This window comes from Zosterops lateralis (assembly GCF_965231275.1).
Source record: "Zosterops lateralis genome assembly, chromosome: 3".
Taxonomy (NCBI): domain Eukaryota; kingdom Metazoa; phylum Chordata; class Aves; order Passeriformes; family Zosteropidae; genus Zosterops; species Zosterops lateralis.
Genome location: NC_139764.1, coordinates 62,379,907 through 62,396,212, shown reverse-complemented (window position 1 = coordinate 62,396,212; position 16,306 = coordinate 62,379,907). Strand labels below are relative to the sequence as shown.

At 34.0% G+C, this 16,306-nt stretch overlaps 1 protein-coding gene across 16 annotated transcripts in view; it reads right to left on the bottom strand.

Annotated features, from left to right (window-relative positions):
• Positions 1 to 16,306, bottom strand: part of TRDN (triadin) — a 231,780-nt gene that overhangs the window by 10,967 nt on the left and 204,507 nt on the right. For 12 of the 16 annotated variants that reach the window (XM_083857350.1, XM_083857335.1, XM_083857345.1 and 9 more), the window contains 4 exons: positions 15,230 to 15,256; positions 14,151 to 14,186; positions 13,901 to 13,945; positions 12,946 to 12,981 (listed from right to left, as the gene is read on the bottom strand). In XM_083857350.1, coding sequence (XP_083713476.1) covers positions 12,946 to 12,981; positions 13,901 to 13,945; positions 14,151 to 14,186; positions 15,230 to 15,256 — 144 coding nt within the window. Of the gene's footprint in view, positions 1 to 12,945; positions 12,982 to 13,900; positions 13,946 to 14,150; positions 14,187 to 15,229; positions 15,257 to 16,306 lie in introns of those variants that run through there. The other 4 variants (XM_083857347.1, XM_083857339.1, XM_083857341.1 and 1 more) reach the window with 2 other exon arrangements.

Below are 16,306 nucleotides of genomic sequence, written 5' to 3'. Positions count from 1 at the left end.
TGACCCCAGGATATTCCATATCATGGCATTGTGCTCAGCAGACACAGCTAGGGGAAGAAAGAAGAGGAGGACATTTGAAATTATGGTATTTGTCTTCCCAAGCAAAGGTTATTCATGATGGAACTCTATTTTCCTGCAGCTGGTTGAATGCTTGCCTGTCCATGGAAAGAAATGAATTAATTCCTTGCTTTGTTTGGCTTGAGCATGTGGCTTGTTTTATCCATTAAACTATTTTTATCTCAACCTATGAGATTTGAAAAAACTTTTGTGATTTTTTTTCAACAGTCTACAAAAACTAAGAAAAGTCTGTGTTAATAATTTTAAACTGGATTTTCCTTGGAATTAATCTGAAATGCTTCATTCTGAAAAATCCCCATTTTCTTCAAATGTTCTTTTGAGGGTTAGACAAACTAAGGCACAATGTTTAATGAATTTATCCTAAAAATAAGTCAATGTTTACACCTGATTTAAAACTTAAACAGATTCCCTTGGTAAAAGATTGAACTATTCTGATATGTTGTAGAGTATCCGTGATCTAGTGGCTACAGTTATGAGTACAAGGTTTGATAAGCAAGGTGTTATGCTTCCAAATGTAGGTAGAGAAAGAGGTAATTTTTTGGAAATAGTCATACTGTTAAAAAAGTCTTTTCCCCATACTATCTTTGTGGATTGTGTCTTATTAATTCACCCAGTGCAAAACTACTTACTTATAAAAGCAAATTTCATCATCATTCCACGTTGGAACGGATCTTTTATATTTCAGCTAGTTAAGCAATCAGAGATTTGAAATAGACATACTGCAAGTTTCCATATTTTCTGGTAAATATCTTACTTTTTTTTTTTTTTTTTTTTTATGGCTGATGAATTTCATACTTTTTTGTAAAGTGAATTGTTTGTCTCTAGCATATTCTAACCTGTTAGGTAAAACACAGTCAGCTGCCCATGTAGTAAGTCCATGCAGGATGAAATAGCTTTGGTATAACACTTTTTATTCTGGCATCTTTACAATTTCTGTTTCATGTTACCCTTAGGCTGTTTTATCTAGCAAACCTCAGCTACAAAACATGCAGATAAGAACTTCATTCAGAAAATACTGACATTTTTGGGACTGTGTCCGCAACAGTGTTACGATACAAACCATAGTCAAGAGAACAACTTGAATTTTGACATGCAAATAAGAATACAAATGCATCCCACACTCCCTTTGCAATTCCCACATTCAATATGAATGCAGAATGTGTTTTTTAAACTGAAGCAAGTTCTCACTTTGAATGTATTGTCTCATCTTCAAAGCAAATGTTACCCAAAAGAAAAAGAGGGGAACAGTAGGAGAAAAATGTGGTTTAACAGTAGACATATTAAATAGACATTGTTATCAGCTTAAATAGGAAAAAAAAGGGCCTTATGTCTAGACTACACTTTTTTTTAGGATGCAGTTTATGAGAATTCAGATAATTACTTAAATTCCCTTTAAGAGTGTTACTGAAGAAACAAAACAGTCAGTACTGGAAAAGTATCATAACATTTCTTTAACACATTAGAACTGATGGTCTCATATGAGGATATCTGGTACCTAAGACGAAATATTTCTAAAAGGCTGGAGGATGGAATATGGATGGAATATTTGCTGCTTTATTTTTCACTTTATGAAAAGAACAAGAACTTTTCTTCTCAAAAAAAAAAAAAAAAAAAAAAAAGAGGTATTTCTGTAAGTAATTTTTGCTAGGATGGAAATCAGTCAGAGACAATAGCCAAGACGAGTTCCATAAAGAAAAACAAACAAACAAAATCCCCTGGATTCGAAGATTGTGTAAAGTTGTTCATGGCTTATATAGTGGAAATGCTAAGTATCTTCAACAGTTACTCAATCAAGTATACAAATATCCCATGGAGTTTATTTGTGCTCTTGATCTTTAAGTGATATGCATGTCACACAGAGGGCTGGTTTCAAGAAAAGTGAGGAATATAGCAAGAGGACTGTCGTGGTGTTTTCAGTTCTTTAGGAGAACGCAGGAAAGCATCCTATGATAAAACTTAAAAATCCTAAAGAGTATCAGGGTGTTACTGTTTATGTATTACAATTATTAAAATCTCCTTTCTATCAGGCTCAGATAGCTGTTTTTAATGCAAGTCACCAGATGAAATATTCATTAAAAAGAAAACTCTTTTAGCAATAAGAGTTTGGTTATTAAAAGAAAATTACAGCAAATGTGTGACAATTGTTTTCTAGTTTGAATCCAATTTCTTCACTTAGAGGCTGTCTTAATAGAAATAAACAAATTGAAAACCACAAGAACTCAGACAATCATAGCATTATAAATGATTATTCAGTAAGCAATTACAAATAAATGAAAAGTTTTAACAACAACACTCTTTACTTGTGACTGCTTCTCAGGAATGCACATGAAGTGCAAACAAATTTCAGCAATCAAAACAGAACCACATAACAGTAAAAAAATTGTTCCAACAACTTGGAAGCCAAAGATTTTTTTACTTACTAATGGGTCAGGAATAGAAGCAAGTACTTCCCCCCTTGCTCCCCTCCTTTTCCTGTCAGCCAATTTCAGCCCCGTTATGTAACATTTCAGTAACATTACAGTATGATAAAGTGACCAGACAAAGCACAGGGCTTTGCTGTGAGGATGGGGATGGGAAATGATGTTGAATCTTTTATAAATATCACAAATTTTTGCCTTCACACTCGCTAAAAAAGAGAATGTAAGTCTTTCTGCTTAGTGGCCCTGTGCAAAAGACATTTAATTACATCTTATTTCTTCAAGAGAAAAGTTTAATGCTGAAGGCCTCTGTAGGAAACCAAATATTGTTTTCTTTAGTTCACAACGTGGGCCATAGATACCTGCTATTCAAAACAATACGTTTGGGTCAAAAATTAAATTGTTTATTTTTCCATAAATTCTTTTCAACGTTTTTCTATTGATCATGCTTTACAGTAATTCTCAGAAATTACTATGCTTAAAGGGAAGGAGGGGAAAAAGAAGAGGAGAAAACATTTATATATCTGTACAAATAAAAAAGAAATACTACTACCACTTTAAGTCAATTTTATAGATCTAAAAACATCCTCTTTAAATGACATTTTTCTAGCATTGTATAGACAATGCATAGACAGGGAAAATAAAGTAATTATGCCATGAGGACGCCTCTTCTGCATTTTATTTTGTGTCTCAAATAACAAGCGAAAATGATGAATGTTTGGAAAGTAGCTCTCAAAGCTACTTTCAAAGTGTCTGTGATGCAATCCAATTAATTGCATATCTTTGCAAAGACCAACCAAGTTTTCATATCTGTTTTATCAAGGGGTCTGTCAAATAATAAGTTATCTAATGAAAAAAGGCTCAAGATGTTTGACTAGCAGAATTAAATACTAGCAACAACATTATTATTACAGCCATGAGAATTCAGATTCTCCTTAACAGCTTTTTTAGTCATTGTGGGACTTCTCCAGCAAGGTCTGGAGAATGTAAAATAGATTTATTTTATAAGAGTTAATATGCTCTTTCTCACAAATGATGCTCAACAGTGAGAAAAACACCCAAACCACCCAGAACATTGCTCCAAATGAGTGTCTGTGGTCCCAATTTGTCCCCAAATTTTGCTGAATACACTAAAGAAATCAGCTTTTATCAGTGTTTCAATTTGGAAACAAAGTAGTATCAGTACAAAGTCAGTAGCACATGTCTCTAATAACACTTAGTATAAAAAATGATGAAAATATATAGAATCAATAGCACTAGAAGGACACTCTCATTACAGTTAATGATATTAGAAGGAAAATATCACCACAGTAAATATATATATAAGATTAAAGGAACAGAACTGGTTAAGAACAGTTATGATCTGTCACTTGTCAAAGTCAGTGCTCTTTCTGAAACATAACAGCAATGCTCAATGAATGTGATATTTATTCTAAGAAAACCAATTCTGCAATAGAAGGCAAAATTTATTATTTCTGTCTTTTAGCTTGAGTGTGATTGATTACATCTAACAACCATTTTAAGGAAAACACTCTGTATTTTGCTAACTGGCTCTTGCATTGTCTAGTAGGAAGGCTAAATGGATAAATAAGCTGTATATTTGTGGAAAATTGTTACATTCCATGTTATGGTCACTGCACACAAACCACTTAATTCTCCTATAAATGTGTGAATATCCCCAAAGTGACATTCCCCCACAAGTCATTAAAAAAATTCTTTTTGTTAGACAGTAAAACCATGCAAGATGTAACAGTGCAACACATATGTGGTAATGCAGACACTTTCAACAAAGCATAGCAATAATCAGAGCACACAGGCTTTACTATTTTGCTAGCATTGAGTTTTCAAAGGAGTCCAGTAGCGGCATGATTTATTTTATTACTGAAACATAGGAGCAAATGGATGAATCATTCAAATATTATATATAAGAGGGACCAGAAGTTATTGATTTTTTTTCACAATGATTGCATTAATTACAGGAGAGTACAGTGGTTTTGGTGGAAAGAAAAATTGAATTGGATTCTCTTGCTATTGCTCAATAAACACTGACAGTGTCAGGGTAAGACATGTGTGCTGGTCATGAAATTTAGGCACGTTGACATGACAATGTCTCTGTCAACTTATTCCTATGTCCAACTATTCAACTAATGTAATTTCAATGTATTGCAAGAAAATCATTGTTTCTAAATAACTGTCATTCACTTTGGTTGGTCAAATTTTTACATACAAACATATTTACGTACACAAAAAAGGATAAAACCAAAGAGGAAGGAATAAACAATCAGGGAACTTTTTATGTTAATAAGAATGGATACCAAGTAACTGGAAGTTAATACCATATATTTATTTCGCTGTAAAGGCATGGGATAGAGAAAGGAGGGGAGGAGAGGAGAAGGGAGAGGAAGGAAACAGTGTATGATAAGGCAGTAAAGCAGATGATGAAAGAAGCTACTGCTTGAATGATGCAAGTGATTTCTTCATTTCAGTTATCATTTTAACTGAAATCTTTATTAAATAAAGATTTGGGGGATTTTTGGATTATGTGTAGCATTATGTTTACACACTTGTCTTCTTCAGTGAGAACTCCTCTGCTGGGAACAACAGTTCTTCTCATATGACAATAAAAACTCAGTAAAGAGGCAGTGTTGAACTGTCTGGTAAACTTGAACTGCTGGCAAACCCTGGTAGAACCAAATTCACCCTGCTTAACAACAGGCACTGGAAGCACTACCTTCTGGATTTAGCTCTAGCCATGTGACATAAAGCTGGGAGGCAATTGACATTCTGAAGGGATGAGTAATCCATTGGAGAAGCTCCTCTCTGATTTACCATGGAGCAAATATGCTCTTTTCTAAGTGCTTAAGATTAGAAAAGATCAGATCTGTGCCTGTGTTTTACTTACAATGAAAAATGGAGCTAAATTAAAATGCCTTCTTCTCCCTGAATTTGCAGTTCTGGGAATAAGGAAAGACAGGAAGAAACTGTAGCAACTCAATAGGCTTTCTTCTTAAAATATTTCACAACATCTGCTGCCACTGATTAAAAAATTGTATCACATAATTAGGATTTTTCCATTGGATTTCACTATACTGATGATAGTCTGAAAACATGAACTCACTCCGTTATCAGGATGCCTGCTTTTAGCTGATAATTTTTTAAAAACAAAACCTATGCTGATGAAAAAATATGACAGCAATTACTTCCCTAAAGCTGAAGAGGGATTTGAAGAAATGGCCATTTATCTGAAACAAAGATAAATAATCTGTGACTCAGAAAACTGCTGAAGAATTACATTTTGTATATAACTTTACTTCCACAAAGTATGTAATGGGAATACATAATATGTACTTTTTTTCTCTTCTCTTGCAATGTGATTTAAGAAGATGTGCCAGTCAAACTAAAGGGCAAAATGAACATAACAATGTTCGCTAAGATATTAGACATTTATATTTTGTTTCTGGCAACATCCTTCAGAGACTTATACAGATATATTTTTGCTTCGTTTGTCTTGAAATAAACTTCATATATATTTACAAGTGTTTGGAGCCATTTAGTTTAGTTTTAGAAAAATATTTTGACCCAGTTAAGGGGAAAAGAATTAACTCATTTTTCAACAGGCATAAATAACATTACTAATTAGATTCATTTTTCAAATTCAAGCAAAACAGATTTTCTCTGCTGGACCTAGACCAGTGTGCTAAATAATATTTTTTTTCATAGTCTTTTTTCTTTTCCCATAGACTGTGACCCTTGTATATTTAGTTACACCAATCTGTCCTACATTTATAGAAAACATAGATGTTTAATAATTTACTAGACAAATAAAATTTGGGATTAACCTAAAAAGGAATCAATCAATGAGTTAATTGTAAAACCCCCCAGATTTTGATTACCTCCTGCATCTTTAACTTCTGCTTATCCTCCAATTATTATTTTTTTTTCTAAATGTCCTTTATTTCTGGAATCACTCTCTGTGAGTTTTCCCTTAGTATATTCTCTGGTAGAACATTTTCATCATCTTTTGATATAGAAAACAATTTCAAGCTCATGGGACACATTATCAAGTGCAATGGGAGAGGTCTAATAATATTAGTGGACCAAGAATTAGGGTGGACTTCAGACACTTTGAGCAAGATTTAGGTTAAGTACCAGTGCCCACATTTAAAGTCATGTTCATAAAGCAGGTCTTCAATGACAACAGGAAATATCTCTCCACTGTAAACTGCAGAGTTCTCCAGATATTGAACTTAGTGCTGTGCATATGCCTGAGCCACATGAGCCATTTCCATACATTGCTAGGTATGCCTGGGGGCACAAAAATTAGTCTGCAATTATTTTACCCAGTAACCATTTTGAAGTATTTTACATAAATAGGCTTCTGAAACAGAAGCAGACCTATCAAATAGAAGTCTTGTCTATTAACCTCTGGTACCAATGACTCTTGTATTGATGGATCTGGAATTGGGCAAAATCAAAAGGAACAAGCAGGTTGCACTCCATCTACACTGTTTTGTAAGTGTCAGAAGCTTATTCTTTGTCAGAAGCCCTAGTTCTCTTATGGAAAATAGAAACCGTAAAGCTGAGGCTTTCCAGTTGAAGAGGACTTCAAAAAAGTGTCCTCTTAACTAATTAGAGACTACACAATGACTATAAAGGTATAAAGGAGCTATCATTGTCTCTATCATTTCAAAAGTAAAGTACCTACAGCTGCATTTTGTCAAGGGCCTGATGAAGGTGGTTTGATTGTACTCAAAACATGTTTGGCAGACAGGAATTGTTAATCATGTTTCTGGATCCGAGGAAATTTCTGTAGGAACAGAGCACTGCTCCAGCAGTTTGCCCTGTTTCAAAACCAGGAATGTAGGATACAAAAGCATATTCTGCTTGCATAGTAGTGTGCCTTATATGTGCGTACACCTTAAGCTTTATGGAACCTCTTTGACAGACTGTTTTGGATATCAGAATATTCTAAAACAATATTTTGGCTCTGACCTTGTATTTTAAACAGGAATTTGATTGGCAAGGACTCATTCTGCTTATTGATCTTCAGGATTTATTTTTTTATCTCAGATTTTAAATGAGTCTATCAATGGAATCTGTGGCACAGCTCCGGTTTCCATAATGATCAAAAGTTCTCAATAGCTAATAATGTTCAAGTGTTATTAACATATAGCTAGTATTTAGTTGTTATTCTAAACTGAGTTTAGTTAGACTAAACTGAATCATCCCTTCTTTTTTCACCATGTTGATAGCTGTGCAAACTTATGATTGTTCTCTGGGGAGCTGGCCTTTGAACTGACTCCAAATAAATCTTGCCATAAGGCAAAGATGATTGAGATTCAATCTCAGTAATTCCCAATTGTAAACAAATCTGAACAATAAATAAACTCAAGATAAAGTGATTAAATTACCAAATCTAGCCAAAAGTAAAAAAGATTAATTTAAAGCTTGAGATAGATGTTGAAGAATCTCCTGTAGAAGAAACAACATGAACCAAAAGTGCTTGTAGATTCTTACATTGAAGGTTTTTTTGTTTTTTGTTTGTTTTTTTTTTTTTTTTTTTTTTGTTGTTTTGTGGGTTTTTTTGCCTTTTTTTTTTTTTTTGTTTTGTTTTTTTTTTTTTTTTTTTGTTTTTTTTTTTTTTTTTTTTGTTTTGTTTTGTTTTGTTTTGTTTTGTTTTGTTTTGAAAGATAAAACTTAAACCTTTGGGTATTTAAGTAGAATCTCCAGAATTCATAATTTAAATTATAATGTCAGTATGCTCGGAGGTTATTTATAAACTCATCATTAACATAAAACCCGATATTTTGTTCTTGTTTTGGTGTGTCTTTACAGATTTTGAGTTTCAAAACTAACTATAATCTATTAGAAATTTTCCAGTGGCATTTAATCAGTTTCAGGACAGATCCTAAAGTTTTCATTTTACCTAGTTACCAAAATATGGCTGAAATTTCCCCCTTGGATATCTTCTCTACATAGAAACAATCAGCAAGATTAATTCAAGGTAAATTAAAAAGAGATTATTTAGTCCATATAAAATGTTGTGTAGATGTTCATTCAGTATTAAAACAGCTTCAGTGAAAATTCCACAGTAGGTTAAACTAAATTAAATCAAGGTCACATTAGCTCTTAATAAATGACTATTCCAGCATTTAGCAAGGTTTAATTGTGCTCTTTAAACATATGCATCTCCTAAATGGGCAATACTCATCCCATGTCTTCATTTAGACAAGCCTGATGAGACTTAGTCACCAAGTACTTGCTTAAGAGTCAACTTCAAAATAATAGAATGACTAACAACAAGTTGCTGGAAGGCCTGCATACAGGCTTGGTCCTCATAATTCTGACTGACATGAAATGTTGAGATATTCCTGTATATCCACAGAATGGAGAATGTTCTACGTGGACTCTCCTGTAAGCAGCCTTAGTACACAGTTCATCCTGCTCTCCTGCTGAGCTCTTGTACTGGTGTGTGATGAATGCCCCAGGAAATTGAGAACAGATCTTTTATAAGAAATTCTGAAAGTTCTCGGAGTGTCAGCTCCTTCAAATGATACTCTAGCAAAGAGCAGACTTTCTTATGCCCAGAAAACAACAACATAAATATTAGTGATTATTGCTGAATTCTGGGGAAAAAATTCTAGTCAGTATAAGTTTATGCTGCTGAATTTCTGGAAGAAACTGCTGAGAGTGTGCCAGAACCATCATACATCTGAGACACACAGACTGGGTGGCAAGAAAAGGAGAGAATATAGTATCTGCAGCTCACCACCTGTCTATAGGTGAGAGCTACCCACACTGCAGAGACAAAGTTCTTACCTTCTCTTTTGACTATTGCACAATATTTTAAAAAGTCATTCATTAAAAAGCTTTTATATTATAAAATATTACCAATGTTTGTGATTAATAAAATTGACAAAACTTGCTACTTCAGAACAACAAAAAAGATCATATTTTATTCTGAAGTCTTCAAATCCTCCAGAACCAATGAAAAAATGAAGTGGTTTTAGTCTCTTTCGAAATAATAATATATGGGAAAAACCTTACACATTGCACTGCTGACAAGTTTACCTTCCCTTATCATTGATGAAATCTCCTTCATAGTCTTCCAAATGGCTAATATCAAACCCCACATCAAATAAAGCTTTCTGCCTTTTTTTTTGATGGAGAATCATCTTTGCTTTGTAAAATACATTATTAGACAGAACAACCTCAGTAATAAACCAGTCTCCACATACTTATAAGATGCATAAGGAATTCACCCCCTGGAGTTGTTGAGGTTTTCATGTGGTGATCAATATGTGGCATTGAATAGATATTGATAGTATGATGAAATGATTGCTCTTTATGCTAGAAAACGTTTGAGAATCAGTATTGTATTTGAAAATCTCTATCATCGCAGAACTAGATGAAAAATCTAGATTTTCCTTCCATAAAAGTTCTTGCATAGTATGTTCACATAAGCAGTGTTCCAACTCTGCTTAATGTTAATTTCAGTTTTCACAGAAGTACAAGTTCTTTAACAAAACAGGAGGTGTAACAGTTCCCACATCAAAGAAAGTTCCACCCATGTCAAAGAAAGTTTCAAACTTCTAATAATGTATGACAGCAGATGCACAAATTATCTAAGTCTATTTATGACACATCTATTTACAAAGAAGTTATCATGAGTGGTTTGGTTTACTTGACCTTGAGAATAATCCAAACTTTTCTCTAATTTAAAAAACAATACATAGAATCGAATCAGTTTCATTAGTTTTCACTTTTCATCCTCTTGCAACAGTCTCTCTATTTCTACCACATTTGCACATCTGTGGGCAGTAAAAACATCAACCCCTTCAACTAACTGTAGTATAAATGCAATATGCATTGGTTCCAAAGTTTTCATCCAAGAGGGCAGTTGGAAAGTAATTAGAATAAATATAATCAACCTTTGATCCATTTAGATTTTCTTTCTCTGATATTAGCCTTTTAAACAAACTAGAACATGTATAAGTGTACAGCTGTTCATATAAAGACTATGGTAGATAATCCTCTCTAGAGAATTGAATTTGTACACTTCTTAAATTTTATTCCAAGAGTAAAAAAAAAATAATTACATATGCTTCCAAATACATTTGCTATAAAATAGAAATAGAAGGTTCCCAGAATTCCTGGGTTTGTTTTTTTTTTTTTTTTTTTTTTTTTTTTTTTTGTTTTTTTGTTTTTGTTTTTGTTTTTGTTTGTTGTGGTTTTTTTTTGCTGTTGGCATATTTCAGTCTCTGTAGAGGTGTCAACTTTGACATTTAGGAGAGGAAAAAGAAGAGGAAAGCATTCTAATTAATTGCTTGCAGTTCTACAGGGGAGTGAAATTTAGTGTCTGCACACGGCACGATTATTTATGAAAGGTAAAGTAGTGCTTAAAATTCTGTTCAAATGGGGAGCATTCTAAAATTGCAGCTATCTCCAGCTTTTAAAATTGCATATTCTCCTCTATCTGATTGCTTTTTAATATCAGGGAATAGCTGAAGGGTTCTGAGCAAAATCTAAGAACATGGGAATCTACTCTATTCAGCTTTTGAAGGCTGAATGAAGATTTAGTATTTAAAGTTTTAGATTAGCTCAGAATGTGTAAATCCTTTTCTATTTCCATTTATCAGAAAAAAAAATTAGTATTCAGTGCACTGGGTAAAAACCACTGGCTTCATCTGCATACAAAGCAGGGAAAAGTTATCAAGTTCCAATTCAACTAAACATGACTTGGGACTTGGCCTAAACTTTCAAATTCTCAATTTGAGCAACTACCTAAAAACAGCACCCATAAAAGAGTAACTTTGATGTTCTTTGTCTGAAAGCTAACTATTCTTTTCAGTGGACAAAGAATATTTTGAAAACACTTACAAAGTAAGTTCTGTTTACAAAGTTGTGAAGAACTGATTTTTCGCAGAGCTGCTTATGATCTGAGAAACATCCAGTAGAGAATATTTGCCCAGTGATAATATACAACTATATTAAACAATCAGTATAATAATGTAAATGAAAGCCACAGAAACACAGTTTTTGAATTCTATAAACTTTGTAGGAGGGTGATGGGCAGGAGAAAGAGCAGTGAGATAAAATTTTTGGTGAATTCTTGTTTTACACTATATTTGGGGTTTTGATGCATAGGAGAATTCTTTTCTCTATGGTAAAATCTTTGGTTTAATGTACTGGTTCTATACTATGATTAGCACTTCCTGATCTATAAAAATTCTGTGTTGATTAAATAGCAATAAATTTTTGATAGCATGGATTCTACCTTCTCTGTCAGTTGATAACATAATAATCAAGAGGAATTAAAGTTTATATCTGAATCCATATCTCTGTGTTCCTGATTAAACAAAATAAGAAAAAAAAATGAAGCTGTTCTTATGTAAATGCAGTTGCCCTTATAGAACAAAGTGAGCCATGTGTGCAAATACTTTCATATAATACACATGGTAACAAATCCAGGTTTTATCTTAGCACTTCATCTGTATTTTCTATTCCTCGAAAATAGATTGTTCTGCCCTTGTCTTATAGTTAGGTATCTTTTTTATTATTCTATGAGTTAAAGTTTCTACATGTGGATAAATAGATATTTCTAAATAAATAGAAAAATATAACTGCACATATATTACATGTTTTATATCATGGATGTAGGACTCTAAATGATTCTATTTGCAGTAAAGTGGTGAAAAAAATATGTATAACAAAATAGTCTGGATGATTAGACTTTCCTCAGTAGGTTAAGACTACCAAGTTGCATTAGGAGGAACCATATTCACATGTAGCTCATATTTTCTGTGTAAGCCAGTTAGACTTCAGGTGAGATTTAAGACTTTGATCCTTGTCTGTCATGAAATAATGCAGTTCCACTGAAGTAATAGTTATTAATTTAATTTATACTAGTCAAGAATCCAGAACATATATTTTCTTTTGTTATGAACTAGTAAAAAACATGATTACACAATGGAGGGAGATTTTCTCCTGAGATGCCCATCTTTATTCACCATTTTGTCTGAAGTGGAGTTGGGGCAGACTGTGATGGGACACAATATTTATTAATGTGAGATAAAACAAACTGAATATGTTTCTCCCTATGTGACTTTCGTATAGGAAAGATTTTCTATGAGGAGAAAATATTAGTTTTAAATACTGCACTGCCAAATTAATTACAGATCTCTTGTTTTATAAGATAATCAGGAATTAGGAAGGTGGTAAAGCAATATCATTTCAGCAATTCACTCTTCACAGGAAAAAGATTTATGGATTTGATTTGCCTGGCTTGTCTCACATCTTGTCCCATAGACTTGAGTTAGAAATGTGAAAATATTATAAGTGCCATCTCCCTTAAAAAAACCTCCAGAAAAACACCCAAAACAAACCAAACAAAACCAAACTACAAACCACAACTGTCCTGAGTGCTTTACAATAAAGAAAAATCACATACCTGATGTCAGGTTTTGATGTCGTGGATCTTCTTTAACTGGTGGGACACATTAAAAAAACATAGATAATAAATTAATCTAAAGTTTCAGGTCAAAATACTAAAATAAATTTCATTAAGAAATATGTTTGTTTCTTGGAATCATCTCTCAGATAAGTTTTTCTGTAAATCAAATATTTTTTAAACCTGGCTCTCCTAGTAAATAATTAAAAAAAATAAATTATCTGTCCAGTAAAACCGTATAAGCAAACTGCTTCTAGACAGTAGTTTAGTGAACTTGCATCAGTGCCACTGTTATCATTTGAGGTCCAGGATTTCAAAAGACAAATTTTATGTGCAAGTCATGGCATTTAACCAATGTAGAGAAGATATTTATGACTTCAATCACTATCTTAATAAAATACTGTAATTTATTGCTATTAATTCTCTTTAGAGGTATAGCAGAAACCATTTCTCCATTTGCATATTACTGGGAGGAAACAATCAAGGCAGTGCTGTGTACAAGAGGTCAGCCAGTGTATGGGTGATCATGAAGTCTGGCTGGTGTAGGAAAAAAACGCTTCACATTATCAGCGTGGTTATTTTGCAGCATGAAGCTGGTGACCTCAGGCATCAGACAAGCTGTGGAGATGAACTTTGCACTCCCTCAATAGGGAGCACAAGAGCAGACTGAGTGGGGACTGCTAATCCTGGGCTGCAGTGCTGGGGGCTGCACAGGTCACAGGGAGGGCACGGCGGCAGCCAGCTTGGGTGCGCTGATGTAATCCTTGATACTCGTATGCAAAGGAGGCACCAGACATTCAATTACTGGGGATTTATGCACAATTTCATCATTTTGGCTTACTTGCATCTGTGTAGAAAGACTAAAACAGCTCCTCTTTCCAATCCCATAAAAGCCCCCAAACCCGAATGTTTGCATTTTTATTGCTGTTTGCAGAGATTTTCATCCCTTTATTACCTTTAGTTTTTTCATCTTTCAGAGGTTTCTTCTCAGTTGTTTTTTCTACAAAGAAAAAGTAGCAGAGTTAAAGTTTGCTAAACTGACTGTTAAATAGATTTTACCTAGAGTTTTCAAGTAAAATTCTTTGAAAATTAACACAGATATTTTAGGATTTGCCTCAAACAAAAATGTGTGCAAACTTGCAATCTCATACTATTTTTATTGTAATTTTCTATATATATATGAACAAATATGAGTAAATTCCTACCTTCTTTTTCCTTAGTTGTTCTTGGTTTTTTTGTTGCTAGAAAGATTTGCAAAGAAATAACATTAAGTGACAGGCATCAGAAATACAGGGCTTTTACAATAAGTACATTGCACAAAGATTCTCTCCCTGGTAATTTCCTTGGAAAAATTACTGTGGTAAATGCTTCTCATGGCATGTTTACAATGTCTGTAATATTGCAAAAGTGCCTGCTACACTTAGTGGTGGTAGCAGTTCTGGGCTTTGTGTAGAGCTGTTAGAAAATGTTTGAATATTGCTGGTTGCAGAGCAGTTTAGAAAATCCTGATAAAGACTTCATAATTTGAAATCTCTAATTCCCTAACTACTGCCAGGTTTACCTATTTGTTTGTACACTAGGGAAGGCCTCTGCCCATTGCTTGCTTCTCTCTCTTTCCCAGAGTGATCTCAAATAGCTGAAATAAATAAACAAACAAACATTTCCAGGATGTGGAGCCAGTTAGATTTTAGAACTGCCATATTGGCCATTCAGAAGTCCTGCAGCAATAGATTGTGATTTATTTTATTGAGGGGTGTTCTTCCTAGTCTGCATTCACTTAGAGCATGTGCTGTTTCCTTTTCCACATCCTTTCTCCCCTGCTGCAAATGCATTTGGTCTGTGACTCCATTTAATAAGGCAGACTGCAATTAAGCAAAGTATATCACTTCAGGCACCTGAGCCCATTTCAGTATTCCCTGTTGACTACAGCAGAAAAATAGCTGGCTGCCTTCAAATGGTTCATTTGCATTTTGCATCATCCAACCAGTTGTAATAATTCAGTGTCCTCTGGGGCATGTGTCACCTGATTCACACCATCTCTTCCAGTGAGGATCACCTGTGTCTAGCTCACCAAAACATGCTGCAGAAGGTGGACAGTGAAAAATCACATAGTCAGATAAAAAGACCAGCCTATGGCAGAGACCTGTGTAGCTGCAATACTGTTGCTTCACCCGTGCTGCTTTACATTATCACTGTTCCTTGCTGATGAGCAACATGCATTAATCAACACTGGTATGTTCATCAGTTCTTTCCATGAGGCATACTAGAAAAATGTAATATTTACCTGACGTTGGGATTTCAGCTGTTGACTCTCCAGGAAAATAACCAGCAATGAAGAGAAAGGGGGTGGGAAAGGGAAGGAAAAGAACAAGAATTTCAGTACTATGTTTTTTTCAGGGCAAGTGTGCATTTAAATAGATCTCTTTCATCTGCAACTTTTCTGCAGGGTATTAATTTACAAACAAATGTGCCTTAACAATGGATGTGTATGAAGAATTTCACACTGAAAGCTAAAAGTCTCACTCTTTGAAGTACTATAATCCAGCATGCAATGATTCCTGCAAATGCAAACACTGTGCCAATCAAAGCTTTCCAGCAAGCAAATATTTAAACAGACTTATTTTTAAGTGTGCCTTCAAGGTTATAGCTGACTATGCTATTTTCCAAAAAATGTGTTCAGTTTAATTGTTGCCTCTCTTTTCCTATGGTCCACACTTCCCAACCAAAGACTGACACTGACCTTGAATAGCTGGGGATTGACCCCTAAGTGTTTCTCCCACACTAGCAGTTTGACTTGCCTTTTAAGTATAAAATCTCTTGAGGGATTCTGACTACATCTTTCCACACCACCTAGCACAGAGAAGCATATATTCCTGTGCTGTTATAATACCCGAAATAATTGATGAAAATTGGTCAATCCAACTGATAGAAACTCTCTGGTCTAAATCACCATCACTCATTTTAAATCAAAGAATTAATTACATTGTCATTTTTAATTTAATAATTTTTTTACCCATCACTACTTCATTAGTCACAGTTTTATGTAAGAATACAATTTGAAAGAAAAAGAATGACCTTGTTACCCAAGCAAAGCCTCTTTTCCTAGAACTTAGAGCAGAACAAAAAAGGAATAAGATCACAAAACCTTTAAGGGTTTTCCTTTGACTGAGTTACCTCTGTACTTTCTTCCTGCTGAGTTTTGCCTTCAGATGAACACGAACTCATACCAAGGTGAAAATGTTTCAGTCAATGTTTTTTCATCAGGAAGACTGAGCAATTAAGCAACATTTTCCCTAACACATCCCAGGAAACTTTCACTCAAGTCTTGGCCCATAAGGAGACCTGTAAATGTCAGTGCTTA